The 14,064-nt window shown below is 58.4% G+C and overlaps 1 protein-coding gene across 1 annotated transcript in view; it reads right to left on the bottom strand.

Moving 5' to 3' along the window:
- The window catches only part of LOC134341281 (junctional adhesion molecule A-like), a 37,492-nt gene that overhangs the window by 3,716 nt on the left and 19,712 nt on the right, over positions 1-14,064 (bottom strand). Inside the window, exons 2-8 of the mRNA XM_063039152.1 lie at positions 13,576-13,641; positions 12,103-12,216; positions 11,818-11,964; positions 10,069-10,271; positions 7,690-7,795; positions 7,395-7,502; positions 6,090-6,454 (exon numbers count right to left, since the gene is read on the bottom strand). Of these exons, the coding sequence (XP_062895222.1) occupies positions 6,441-6,454; positions 7,395-7,502; positions 7,690-7,795; positions 10,069-10,271; positions 11,818-11,964; positions 12,103-12,216; positions 13,576-13,641 (758 nt within the window). The 3' untranslated portion in view covers positions 6,090-6,440. The remainder of the gene's footprint in view (positions 1-6,089; positions 6,455-7,394; positions 7,503-7,689; positions 7,796-10,068; positions 10,272-11,817; positions 11,965-12,102; positions 12,217-13,575; positions 13,642-14,064) is intronic.

Genomic DNA, 14,064 nt, shown 5'->3' with positions numbered 1-14,064 from the left:
TCTCCCTCCTCCCCACTCTCCACCCTCCATCCCACCTCTCCCGGCTCCCCACTCTCCACCCTCCATCCCACCTCTCCCTCCTCCCCACTCTCCACCCTCCATCCCACCTCTCCACCTCTCCCTCCTCCCCTCTCTCCACCCTCCATCCCACCTCTCCACCTCTCCCTCCTCCCCTCTCTCCACCCTCCATCCCACCTCTCCCTCCTCCCCACTCTCCACCCTCCATCCCACCTCTCCCTCCTCCCCACTCTCCACCACCCATCCCACCTCTCCCGGCTCCCCACTCTCCACCCTCCATCCCACCTCTCCCTCCTCCCCATTCTCCACCCTCCATCCCACCTCTCCCTCCTCCCCAATCTCCACCCTCCATCCCACCTCTCCCTCCTCCCCACTCTCCACCCTCCATCCCACCACTCCCTCCTCCCCACTCTCTACCCTCCATCCCACCTCTCCCTCCTCCCCACTCTCCACCCTCCATCCCACCTCCCCCTCCGCCCCCTCTCCACCCTACATCCCACCTCTCCCTCCGCCCCACTCTCCACCCTCCATCCCACCTCTCCCTCCTCCCCACTCTCCACCCTCCATCCCACCTCTCCCTGCGCCCCACTCTCCACCCTCCAGCCCACCTCTCCCTCCTCCCCACTCTCCACCCTCCAAATCACCTCTCCCTCCTCCCCACTCTCCACCCTCCATCCCACCTCCCCCTCCGCCCCCTCTCCACCCTACATCCCACCTCTCCCTCCGCCCCACTCTCCACCCTCCATCCCACCTCTCCCTCCTCCCCACTCTCCACCCTCCATCCCACCTCTCCCTGCGCCCCACTCTCCACCCTCCAGCCCACCTCTCCCTCCTCCCCACTCTCCACCCTCCAAATCACCTCTCCCTCCTCCCCACTCTCCACCCTCCATCCCACCTCTCCCTCCTCCCCACTCTCCAACCTCCATCCCACCTCTCCCTCCTCCCCAATCTCAACCCTCCATCCCACCTCTCCCTCCTCCCCACTCTCCACCCTCCATCCCAACTCTCCCTCCTCCCCACTCTCCACCCTCCATCCCACCTCTCCCTCCTCCCCACTCTCCACCCTCCATCCCACCTCTCCCTCCTCCCCACTCTCCACCCTCCATCCCACCTCTCCCTCCTCTCCACTCTCCACCCTCCATCACACCTCTCCCTCCTCCCCAGTCTCCACCCTCCATCCCACCTCTCCCTCCTCCCCACTCTCCAACCTCCATCCCACCTCTCCCTCCTCCCCACTCTCCAACCTCCATCCCACCTCTCCCTCCTCCCCACTCTCCACCCTCCTCCCCACTCTCCACCCTCCATCCTACCTCTCCCTCCTCCCCACTCTCCACCCTCCATCCCACCTCTCCCTGCTCCCCACTCTCCACCCTCCATCCCACCTCTCCCTCCTCCCCTCTCTCCACCCTCCATCCCACCTCTCCCTCCTCCTCACTCTCCACCCTCCATCCCACCTCTCCACCTCTCCCTCCTCCCCTCTCTCGACCCTCCATCCCACCTCTCCCTCCTCCTCACGCTTCACCCTCCATCCCACCTCTCCCTCCTCCCCACTCTCCACCCTCCATCCCACCTCTCCCTCCTCCCCTCTCTCCACCCTCCATCCCACCTCTCCCTCCTCTTCACCCTCCATCCCACCTCTCCCTCCTCCCCACTCTCCAACCTCCATCCCACCTCTCCCTCCTCCCCACTCTCCAACCTCCATCCCACCTCTCCCTCCTCCCCTCTCCACGCTCCATCCCACCTCTCCCTCCTCCCCACTCTCCAGCCTCCATCCCACCTCTCCCTCCTCCCCTCTCTCCACCCTCCATCCCACCTCTCCCTGCTCCCCTCTCTCCACCCTCCATCTCACCTCTCCCTCCTCCCCTCTCTCCACCCTCCATCCCACCTCTCCCTCCTCCGCACTCTCCACTCTCCATCCCACCTCTCCACCTCTCCCTCCTCCCCTCTCTCGACCCTCCATCCCACCTCTCCCTCCTCCCCACTCTCCACGCTCCATCCCACCTCTCCCTCCTCCCCACTCTCCAGCCTCCATCCCACCTCTCCCTCCTCCCCTCTCTCCACCCTCCATCCCACCTCTCCCTGCTCCCCTCTCTCCACCCTCCATCCCACCTCTCCCTCCTCCTCACTCTCCACTCTCCATCCCACCTCTCCACCTCTCCCTCCTCCCCACTCTCCACCCTCCATCCCACCTCTCCCTGCTCCCCACTCTCCACCCTCCATCCCACCTCTCCCTCCTCCCCTCTCTCCACCCTCCATCCCACCTCTCCCTCCTCCTCACTCTCCACCCTCCATCCCACCTCTCCACCTCTCCCTCCTCCCCTCTCTCGACCCTCCATCCCACCTCTCCCTCCTCCTCACGCTTCACCCTCCATCCCACCTCTCCCTCCTCCCCACTCTCCACCCTCCATCCCACCTCTCCCTCCTCCCCTCTCTCCACCCTCCATCCCACCTCTCCCTCCTCTTCACCCTCCATCCCACCTCTCCCTCCTCCCCACTCTCCAACCTCCATCCCACCTCTCCCTCCTCCCCACTCTCCAACCTCCATCCCACCTCTCCCTCCTCCCCTCTCCACGCTCCATCCCACCTCTCCCTCCTCCCCACTCTCCAGCCTCCATCCCACCTCTCCCTCCTCCCCTCTCTCCACCCTCCATCCCACCTCTCCCTGCTCCCCTCTCTCCACCCTCCATCTCACCTCTCCCTGCTCCCCTCTCTCCACCCTCCATCCCACCTCTCCCTCCTCCTCACTCTCCACCCTCCATCCCACCTCTCCACCTCTCCCTCCTCCCCTCTCTCGACCCTCCATCCCACCTCTCCCTCCTCCCCACTCTCCACGCTCCATCCCACCTCTCCCTCCTCCCCACTCTCCAGCCTCCATCCCACCTCTCCCTCCTCCCCTCTCTCCACCCTCCATCCCACCTCTCCCTGCTCCCCTCTCTCCACCCTCCATCCCACCTCTCCCTCCTCCTCACTCTCCACCCTCCATCCCACCTCTCCACCTCTCCTCCTCCCCTCTCTCGACCCTCCATCCCACCTCTCCCTCCTCCCCACTCTCCACCCTCCATCCCTCCTCTCCCTCCTCCCCACTCTCCATCCCACCTCTCCCTCCTCCCCTCTCTCCACCCTCCATCCCACCTCTCCACCTCTCCCTCCTCCCCTCTCTCCACCCTCCATCCCACCTCTCCCTCCTCCCCACTCTCCAGCCTCCATCCCACCTCTCCCTCCTCCCCACTCTCCACCCTCCATCCCACCTCTCCCTCCTCCCCACTCTCCATCCCACCTCTCCCTCCTCCCCACTCTCCATCCCACCTCTCCCTCCTCCCCACTCTCCACCCTCCATCCCACCTCTCCCTCCTCCCCCCTCTCCACCCTCCATCCCACCTCTCCCTCCTCCCCACTCTCCACCCTCCATCCCACCTCTCCCTCCTCCCCACTCTCCACCCTCCATCCCACCTCTCCCTCCTCCCCACTCTCCACCCTCCATCCCACCTCTCCCTCCTCCCCACTCTCCACCCTCCATCCCACTTCTCCCTCCTCCCCACTCTCCACCCTCCATCCCACCTCTCCCTCCTCCCCACTCTCCATCCCACCTCTCCCTCCTCCCCTCTCTGCACCCTCCATCCCACCTCTCCACCTCTCCCTCCTCCCCACTCTCCACCCTCCATCCCACCTCTCCCTCCTCCCCACTCTCCACCCTCCATCCCACCTCTCCCTCCTCCCCACTCTCCACCTTCCATCACACCTTTCCCTCCTCCCCACTCTCCACCCCACCTCTCCCTCCTCCCCTCTCTGCACCCTCCATCCCACCTCTCCACCTCTCCCTCCTCCCCACTCTCCACCCTCCATCCCACCTCTCCCTCCTCCCCTCTCTCCACCCTCCATCCCACCTCTCCACCTCTCCCTCCTCCCCTCTCTCCACCCTCCATCCCACCTCTCCCTCCTCACCACTCTCCACCCTCCATCCCACCTCTCCCTCCTCCCCACTCTCCACCCTCCATCCCACCTCTCCCTCCTCCCCACTCTCCACCTTCCATCACACCTCTCCCTCCTCCCCACTCTCCACCCTCCATCCCACCTCTCCCTCCTCCCTACTCTCCACCCTCCATCCCACCACTCCCTCCTCCCCACTCTCCACCCTCCATCCCACCTCTCCCTCCTCCCCTCTCTCCACCCTCCATCCCACCTCTCCCTCCTCCCCTCTCTCCACCCTCCATCCCACCTCTCTCTCCTCCCCTCTCTCCACCCTCCATCCCACCTCTCCCTCCTCCCCTCTCTCCACCCTCCATCCCACCTCTCTCTCCTCCCCACTCTCCACCCTCCATCCCACCTCTCCCTCCTCCCCACTCTCCATCCCACCTCTCCCTCCTCCCCTCTCTCCACCCTCCATCCCACCTCTCTCTCCTCCCCTCTCTCCACCCTCCATCCCACCTCTCCCTCCTCCCCACTCTCCACTCTCCATCCCACCTCTCCCTCCTCCCCTCTCTCCACCCTCCATCCCACCTCTCCCTCCTCCCCACTCTCCACCCTCCATCCCACCTCTCCCTCCTCCCCAGTCTCCACCCTCCATCCCACCTCTCCCTCCTCCCCACTCTCCACCCTCCATCCCACCTCTCCACCTCTCCCTCCTCCCCTCTCCACCCTCCATCCCACCTCTCACTCCTCCACTCTCTCCACCCTCCATCCCACCTCTCCCTCCTCCCCACTCTCCACCCTCCATCCCACCTCTCCCTCCTCCCCACTCTCCACCTTCCATCACACCTCTCCCTCCTCCCCACTCTCCACCCTCCATCCCACCTCTCCCTCCTCCCTACTCTCCACCCTCCATCCCACCTCTCCCTCCTCCCCACTCTCCACCCTCCATCCCACCTCTCCCTCCTCCCCTCTCTCCACCCTCCATCCCACCTCTCCCTCCTCCCCTCTCTCCACCCTCCATCCCACCTCTCTCTCCTCCCCTCTCTCCACCCTCCATCCCACCTCTCCCTCCTCCCCTCTCTCCACCCTCCATCCCACCTCTCTCTCCTCCCCTCTCTCCACCCTCCATCCCACCTCTCCCTCCTCCCCACTCTCCATCCCACCTCTCCCTCCTCCCCTCTCTCCACCCTCCATCCCACCTCTCTCTCCTCCCCTCTCTCCACCCTCCATCCCACCTCTCCCTCCTCCCCACTCTCCACTCTCCATCCCACCTCTCCCTCCTCCCCTCTCTCCACCCTCCATCCCACCTCTCCCTCCTCCCCACTCTCCATCCCACCTCTCCCTCCTCCCCACTCTCCACTCTCCATCCCACCTCTCCCTCCTCCCCACTCTCCATCCCACCACTCACAAAGTCTCCTCTACCCTTGACAAGGTCTCTCAACAGGCTGATCCTGTTGCATCGTATTACCATATTACCATATAAATTATATCCTTGGATGACCTCATGAACCACAACTACACCAATCTACAAAGTTACCAATCAGCCCACCTATATTTCTGTCCCGTTTACTTCTACAGAGCACAGGCAACAACACCGATCTCCATAAAATACCAGTGGTCACAGACATCCGGCCCCCCCCCCCCACCACGATTCTGGCTGCTATGGGCAGGCCAATTCTCAATTGAACCTATCAACTCAGCTTACATCTGTAGCTTTTGATCAGCCTACCATGCGAGACCTTGTCAACAGCAGACTTTGTGTGACATGGCACGGAGGGTGGGGGAGACTGGGGAAGAAGCAGAGGTGGCGAGTGGTGTGGGCAGGGAGGGAAAAATGGTGGAGAGGAGAATGATGAAAAGCGGGAGATGTGGAGAGGTGATGAGTGGCAGTGAGGGATGGGAAGAACGGGAGGTGGTGAGTGGCAGGAGTAGGGGAAGACTGGGAGTTGAAGAGGTGGAGGGGAGGGATGGGAAAGTGGAGAGGTGGAGAAGAGGGAGGGTTAGACCAGAGGTGGAGGTAGGGGGAGACTGTTGGGGGGTAGATTTGGGAAGAGCAAAACGATGACTCCAGCTTCCCAAAGGAATCAATCCCTTCCTGGTTAGGACCCCTGCCCTCCCACCTCCCCTGTAAACTCAGAGCAGCCCACAATCCCCACACTCACATCATCTGCTGGTTCTGCCATAGCTGACTGGCTGTAGATCACTTTTGGTTTGTCACTGGAGGAGAGAACATTGTCACTATGAGAGGGAGCATGTTACAGAGACAGGGAGGGGTGTGGGGGGGGGTTACAGAGACAGGGAGGGGTGTGGGGGGGTCACAGAGACAGGGAGGGGTGTGGGGGGTCACAGAGACAGGGAAGGGTGTAGGGTTACAGAGACGAGGGGTGTAGGGGCCAGAGGGTGTTACAGAAATAGGGAAAGGTGTAGGGGCTGGAGTGGGTTACAGAGACGAGGGGTGTAGGGGATGTGGGAATGGGGTTTACAAAGATGGGGAGGGGTGATAACTGTGTGCCTTACCTGGCTCTTTCTGTAGGGTTTGGGTAGTGAACACAAAGAGAAGAGATTAGATCCAGTGATGATACATTTCCATTACCACCCACACCCCCCTGATATCTCTCACCCAGAGAACCCATGCCTGTATGCAACAAGGCCCAGACAGCACTCAGACACAGGCTAAGAAGTGACAGGTAACATTCACACCACACATGTACCAGGCGGTGACCATCTCCAACAGGAGAGAGTCTGTCCACCTCCCTCTGACATTCCCGTCTCTCAGTTCCCACCATGAACACCCTGGGGTCACCACTGACCGGAAGCTCAACTGGACTAGTCACATCAACACCATGGGGTCACCACTGACCAGAAACTCAACTGGACTAGTCACATCAACACCGTGTCTACAGCAGTAGCTCAGAAACTGGGGATCCTGTGGGAGTAACTCACCTCCTCTCCCCCATCCACGTCAGGAGTGTGATAGAACACTCTCCACTTGCCTGGGTGAAGGCAGATCCAACAACACTCCAGTAGGTCAACACCATCCATGAGTAAGAGCTCCTCAATCGGCTCCCTATCCACCTTCTGAAACAATGCCTCCGTCTTCCTCCCAACTCCCACTCCCACTCCCTGTTTCACTACATGCCCCCTCCCTCCGTCTCCCAACACGCCCCTCCCTCCATCTCCTTGTACACCCCTGCCTCTCTCCATCTCCTACACATCTCCTCCCTCCATCTTACAACACCTCCTCCCTCCCTCCATCTCCCTACACCCCCCTCCCTCCGTCTCCCTACACGCCCCTCCCTCTGCCAGTGCACCATCTACAACTTCTATCACCCTTCTCCATCAGACAGCATTTTCGCAACCCACCAGGGCAGCACCAAGGAGGAGACACACAGCCAGGATGTGGACCACTCAGTCTGGGGCCTGTTCCCCACCTCTCACTAGGCAGGGCTGCAGAATGTGGTACTTACGCCCCAAGTATCCCTTGCGGTAGGCAAACCAGATGCCAATCCCGAGGAAGGCAACAATGAGGAGGGCTACGATCACCCCGGCCACAATCCCGCCCACGTTGCTGTCATCTGTGTAGGAAGCAAGGACATCAGGAGGTCATTCGGCCCCTCTAACCCCAGTACTCTGGGACAGGAGAACATTGAGCCTGCTTTTCGCTAGCCTGTTGGACGGGTACAGGATGTTGGACATTGTATGATCGGGTGCTGGGGAGGGAAGAAGGGTGTAAAGCTAATATTCCCACAAACCAACACTTACACACTTCCATGCGAATGGGCGGGCTGCTCTTCACTGGCTCACCGACATTGTTATTGGCCTCACACACGTACTCCCCAGCATCAGACTTACTCACTGGCTTAAAGGTCTGGAACATGGAGAAAAGGCCAACATATCAGCGACACAGTTCACCCAATATCCGAACACCCCCACCCCCTGAATCCCCATTCCTCGCCTTCCACCATCCCCCCACACCCACATACTTCTCCATAAGACATAGGAGCAGAATTAGGCCATTCGGCCCATTGATTCTTCTCCGCAATTCCATCATGGCTGATTTATTATCCACCTCAACCCCATTGTCCTGCATTTCCCCCATACCCTTTGATGCCCTGACTAACCAATAACAAAACAACCTCCACTTCAAATATGCCCTATAATTTGGCCTCCGCAGCTACCTGTGGCAACGAATTCCACAAATTCACTACCCTCTGATAGTGAAAGAAATTCCTCCTCATCTCTGTTCTAAATGGACGTCCCTCAATTCTGAGGCTGCACCCTAGACTATAGGAAATGCCCTCTCCACATCCACTCTATCTCAGCCTTTCAATATTTGATAGGTTGCAATGAGATCCCCTTGCATTCCTGGGCCCTAGCCAACGCCAGCACAACCTTTTTTAGGTAAGGGAACTGAAAGTGCAATCTGACCACTGCCTAATAAAACTTCAGGGTTACATCTTTGCTTTTATATTCCAGTTCTCTTGAAATGACTACTAACACTGCATCTGCCTTCCTCACCACCAACTCAACCTGCAAGTTAACCTTCAGGGAATCCTGCATGAGGACTCCCAAGTCCCTCTGCAACTCTGAATTTTGTATTTTCTCCCCATTCAGAAAATAGTCTACACCTTTATTCCTTCTACCAAAGTGCATGACCATGCACTTCCCTACCTTATATTCCATCTGCCACATTTGTGCCCAGTCTCCCAATCTGTCTGTGTCCTTCTGCAGAAACCCTGCTTCCTCAACACCACCCACCCCTCCACCTGTATCCGAATCGTCCACAAACTTGGCCATAAAGCCATCAATTCCTTCAACCAAATCATTGACATATAACATGAAAAGAAAGGCTCCCCTTTATTCCCACCTTGGGTGGAGTATTGGCTGACCGGCAGGAAACAGAGAGTGGGAATAAAAGGATCCTATTCTAGCTGGCTGCCAGTTACCAGTGGAATTCCACAGGGGCCGGTGTTGGGACCGCTGCTTTTTCAATGTATTTCAATGATTTGGACTGTGGGATTAATGGATTTGAGGCTAAATTTGCCGATGATACAGAGGTAGGTGGAGGAGTGGGTAGTGTTGAGGAAACAGAGAGCCTGCAGAGAGACTTAGATAGTTTAGGGGAATGGGCAGAGAAGTGGCAAATGTATGGTCATGCACTTTGGTGGAAGAAATAAATGGGCAGACTATTATTTGGATGGGGAGGGAATTAAAAATGCAGAGATGCAAAGGGACTTGGGAGTCCTTGTGCAGGATACCCTAAAGGTTAACCTCCAGGTTGAGTCGGTGGTGAAGAAGGCAAATGCAATGTTGGCATTCATTTCGAGAGCAGGGATGTGATGTTGAGGCTCTATAAGGCACTCATGAGCCCACACTTAAAAAAGTATTGTGTGCAGTTTTGGGCTTCTTATTTTAGAAAGGATATACTGACATTGGAGAGGGTTCAGAGAAGATTCACAAGAATAATTCCAAGAATGAAAGGGTTACCATATGAGGAACGTCTGGCAGCTCTTGGGCTGTATTCCCTGGAGTTCAGGAGAATGACGGGGGATCTCATAGAAACATTGAATGTTAAAAGGCCAGAACAGATTAGATATGGCAAAGTTATTTCCCATGGTAGGGGAGTCTAGGACAAGAGGGCACGACTTCAGGATTGAAGGACATCCATTCAGAACTGAGATGCGGGAAATTACTTTAGTCAGAGGGTGGTGCATCTGTGGAATTTGTTGCCACGAGTGGCTGTGGAGACCAAGTCATTGGGTGTATTTAAGGCAGAGATAGATAGGTTCTTGATTAGCCAGAGGGAGAAGGCAGGGAAGTGGGGATGACTGGAAGAATTGGATCAGCCCATGATTGAATGGCAGAGCAGAATTGATGGGCTGAATGGCCTACTTCTGCTCCTTTTCCTTATGGTCTTGGCCTCCTGCCAGTCAGTTAATCATCTATCCATGGTCTTATCTTGTTAAGCAGCCTCATATGCGGCATCTTGTCAAACACCACCTACCCATCCCCATCGCAAAGGATCCCCTCTTCCCATCTCCAAAACACCCAACAAACTGTTTTCCTCTCGTACACAACCGCACTCGGCATCCTCCACCCGTGTTCGCAGTGTCCCGCCCCTAGGAGTGCAGTGATACTCACCAACAAGCCCATCTTGGACTGCATGATGTAGGAGGAGTTGCGGAAGGTGGGGCTGGCGGCTGGGCTCTCCGGCATCAACACCTGGTCTCGATACCAGCGGTAGGAGGGCCGTGGGTAGCCCTGGCTCTCCGAGCACTTCAGCTCTGCCGTGCTACCCGTCGTCACCGAGGTGGGCACCCTGGCTGTGGGGACTGCCGGGCGTACTGGGGGAAGAGGGAAAATGAGACGGCGCAGAAGGATAGAGGACGAGGGAGAGAGATAGAATGAGAGAGAAAGGGGGACATGGGAGTCAGAGAGATAGAGAAACGGGGACAGGAGAGAGTGAGAAAGAGAGACAGAGAGAGATGGGGGGGTAGACGGACAGCGGTGTACAGATTGGGTTCGGAGAGATGTGGAGCGGAGACAGGGAGATAGAAGAGGGAGACGGGGGGTAAGAGACGGAGGGGTGGGGAGACGGAGGGGGTGGAGACGGAGTGTGGGGAGACGGAGGGGGTGGGGAGACGGAGGGGGGTAAGAGACGGAGGGGGTGGGGAGACGGGGGGTAAGAGACGGAGGGGGGAGACAGAGGGGGGAGACGGAGGGGGAGGGGAGATGGAGGAGGGGGTAAGAGACGGAGAGGGGTAAGAGACAGAGGGGGGTAAGAGACGGAGGGGGTAAGAGACGGAGGGGGTGGGGAGATGGGGGGTAAGAGACGGAGGGGGAGGGGAGACAGGGGGTGGGTAGACGGGAGGGTAAGAGACGGAGGGGGTGGGGAGACGGAGGGGGGAGACAGAGGGGGAGACGGAGGGGGAGGGGAGATGGAGGAGGGGGGTAAGAGACGGACGGGGAGGGGAGATGGAGGAGGGGGGTAAGAGATGGAGGGGGGTAAGAGACGGACGGGGTGGGGAGACGGGGGGGGTTGGGGAGACGGAGGGGGTAAGAGACAGAGGGGGGTAAGAGACGGAGGGGGTGGGGAGACGGAGGGGGGTAAGAGACGGAGGGGGTGGGGAGACAGGGGGGTAAGAGACGGAGGGGTGGGGAGACGGAGGGGGTGGAGACGGAGTGTGGGGAGACGGAGGGGGTGGGGAGACGGAGGGGGGTAAGAGACGGAGGGGGAGGGGAGACAGATGGGGTGGGGAGACGGGAGGGTAAGAGACGGAGGGGTGGGGAGACGGAGGGGGTGGAGACGGAGTGTGGGGAGACGGAGGGGGTAAGAGACGGAGGGGGTGGGGAGACGGAGGGGGTTAAGAGACGGAAGGGGAGGGGAGACAGAGGGGGGTAAGAGACGGAGTGGGTGGGGAGACGGAGGGGGTGGGAAGGCAGGGGGAGGGGAGACGGAGGGGGTGGGGAGACGGGGGGGTAAGAGACAGAGGGGGTGGGGAGACGGAGGGGGGAGACAGAGGGGAGGGGAGACAGAGGGGGAGGGGAGACGGAGGGAGGGGTAAGAGACGGAGAGGGGTAAGAGACGGAGGGGGTAAGAGACGGAGGGGGAGGGGAGACGGAGATAGATGGGAGGACATAGTTAGGCAGAGATAGAGGGGATGAGATGGGTGCGAGATAGGGAGAAGCAGACATAGCTAGGTAGAAATAGAAAGCGACGGCTGCAAGTTCGATCCTTCCTACAGGCAGTGTCTCAAGTTGGAACCGATAATGAAATCTCAACTCTTTTCCTTCCTTCACTGTCCCTGCCCCTCCTCTGGTTAGACTACCACAACACAACACATCACATCACTGACGCTGGGCAGAGAGCATCTCTCCTACCCCACTTACCCTCTACCACGAGTGTGATGGTGACAGAGTCAGAATGGGAGCCATCAAGCGTGTTCACATCACAAATGTATTCACCGCTGTCCGTCACCCGGGTTTCCTTGAAGTGGAGAGTGGATGACGAGAAGTCCACACGGCCCTGATAGTTCTCTGAAACGACAGTCAGGACCAGTGCAGGGGTCACATGAGATGGAAACAGCAGTCTGAGAAAGAGGGAGAGGAGGAGCTTGGGGGAGGAAGGTAGGGAGGGAAGATTTTATGTTGGAGGGGAGGGAGGAACTGACTTACTGGTGATCTGTTTGTTGTAATACACGAATGCCTGTGAGTCCTGGAGGTCCCGGAATTTCCATTCCACCCGTGGGTCGCCAAAATCCGCTGAGTAGCGACAGTAAAGGTCTGCGGCTGGAACACGGAGACAAGGGTCAGTGAGGGGCTGTAAACAAGAGCTGCAGTGACAGACAGGCACTGAGGCAGCTCCGCGTTGTGGGAGGGGCAGTCAGCGTGTGCCACGGTGAGGGAGCTCTGAGCTGTTGTAAGGGTAGTGAGCGAGTGCCAGGGTGAGGGAGCTCCGCGCTGTTAGAGGGTAGTGAGGGAGTTCCACGGTGAAGGAGCCTTGCACTGTTGGAGGGGTAGTGAGGGAGTTCTGTGCTGTTAGAGGGTAGTGAGGGAGTTCTGTGCTGTTAGAGGGCAGTGAGGGAGTTCTGTGCTGTTAGAGGGCAGTGAGGGAGTTCTGTGCTGTTAGAGGGCAGTGAGGGAGTTCTGTGCTGTTAGAGGGTAGTGAGGGAGTTCTGTGCTGTTAGAGGGCAGTGAGGGAGTTCTGTGCTGTTAGAGGGCAGTGAGGGAGTTCTGTGCTGTTAGAGGGCAGTGAGGGAGTTCTGTGCTGTTAGAGGGCAGTGAGGGAGTTCTGCTGTTAGAGGGCAGTGAGGGAGTTCTGTGATGTTAGAGGGCAGTGAGGGTGTTCTGCTGTTAGAGGGCAGTGAGGGAGTTCTGTGCTGTTAGAGGGTAGTGAGGGAGTTCTGTGCTGTTAGAGGGCAGTGAGGGAGTTCTGCTGTTAGAGGGTAGTGAGGGAGTTCTGTGCTGTTAGAGGGTAGTGAGGGAGTTCTGTGCTGTTAGAGGGCAGTGAGGGAGTTCTGCTGTTAGAGGGTAGTGAGGGAGTTCTGCTGTTAGAGGGCAGTGAGGGAGTTCTGTGCTGTTAGAGGGCAGTGAGGGAGTTCTGTGCTGTTAGAAGGTAGTGAGGGAGTTCTGTGCTGTTAGAGGGTAGTGAGGGAGTTGTTCTGTGCTGTTAGAGGGCAGTGAGGGAGTTCTGTGCTGTTAGAGGGTAGTGAGGGAGTTCTGTGCTGTTAGAGGGCAGTGAGGGAGTTCTGTGCTGTTAGAGGGTAGTGAGGGAGTTCTGCTGTTAGAGGGCAGTGAGGGAGTTCTGCTGTTAGAGGGGAGTGAGGGAGTTCTGTGCTGTTAGAGGGTAGTGAGGGAGTTCTGTGCTGTTAGAAGGTAGTGAGAGAGTTCTGTGCTGTTAGAGGGCAGTGAGGGAGTTCTGCTGTTAGAGGGGAGTGAGGGAGTTCTGTGCTGTTAGAGGGTAGTGAGGGAGTTCTGTGCTGTTAGAAGGTAGTGAGAGAGTTCTGTGCTGTTAGAGGGCAGTGAGGGAGTGCCAGGGTGAGGGAGCCCCACGCTGTCGGAGGGGAAGGACAGAAAAGGAAATGTAGGAGATAAAGGTTCTCGAAACGACCTAACTCCTGGGAGCACCAACTGAAACACTTCCCTCACCTTCTCCAAGCGGCACTTTAACCTCTGAAGAATCAGTTGTCACCAAGAAGGATCTTGTCACAAGCACTGTCGAAAAAACATAGGGCATCAGCTACAGAGTACTGATCACCTCATTCTTTCACCGCCTCTCAGTCCCTCTCTCTCAGGGGGATATCTGTACACTGACCGGTGCCTCTCAGGGGGATATCTGTACGCTGACCGGTGTCTCTCAGTCCCTCTCTCTCAGGGGGATATCTGTACGCTGACCGGTGTCTCTCAGTCCCCCTCTCTCAGGGGAATATCTGTACACTGACCGGTGTCTCTGAGTCCCCCTCTCTCAGAGGATAGCTGTACACTGACCGGTGTCTCTGAGTCCCCCTCTCTCAGGGGGATATCTGCCATCTCTTTACCCATTCCCCAAATGTATCGAAGTTTTCCTGCAGCACTCTGCTTCCTCAGCACCAAATCCTGGAGGACATCACTCATCACTCATAGGCAACCAGAATTGGT

Source organism: Mobula hypostoma (genome assembly GCF_963921235.1).
Source record: "Mobula hypostoma chromosome 13 unlocalized genomic scaffold, sMobHyp1.1 SUPER_13_unloc_1, whole genome shotgun sequence".
Taxonomy (NCBI): domain Eukaryota; kingdom Metazoa; phylum Chordata; class Chondrichthyes; order Myliobatiformes; family Myliobatidae; genus Mobula; species Mobula hypostoma.
Note: the sequence above shows the minus strand (reverse complement) of the source record. Positions and strands in the feature narration are given on the sequence as shown.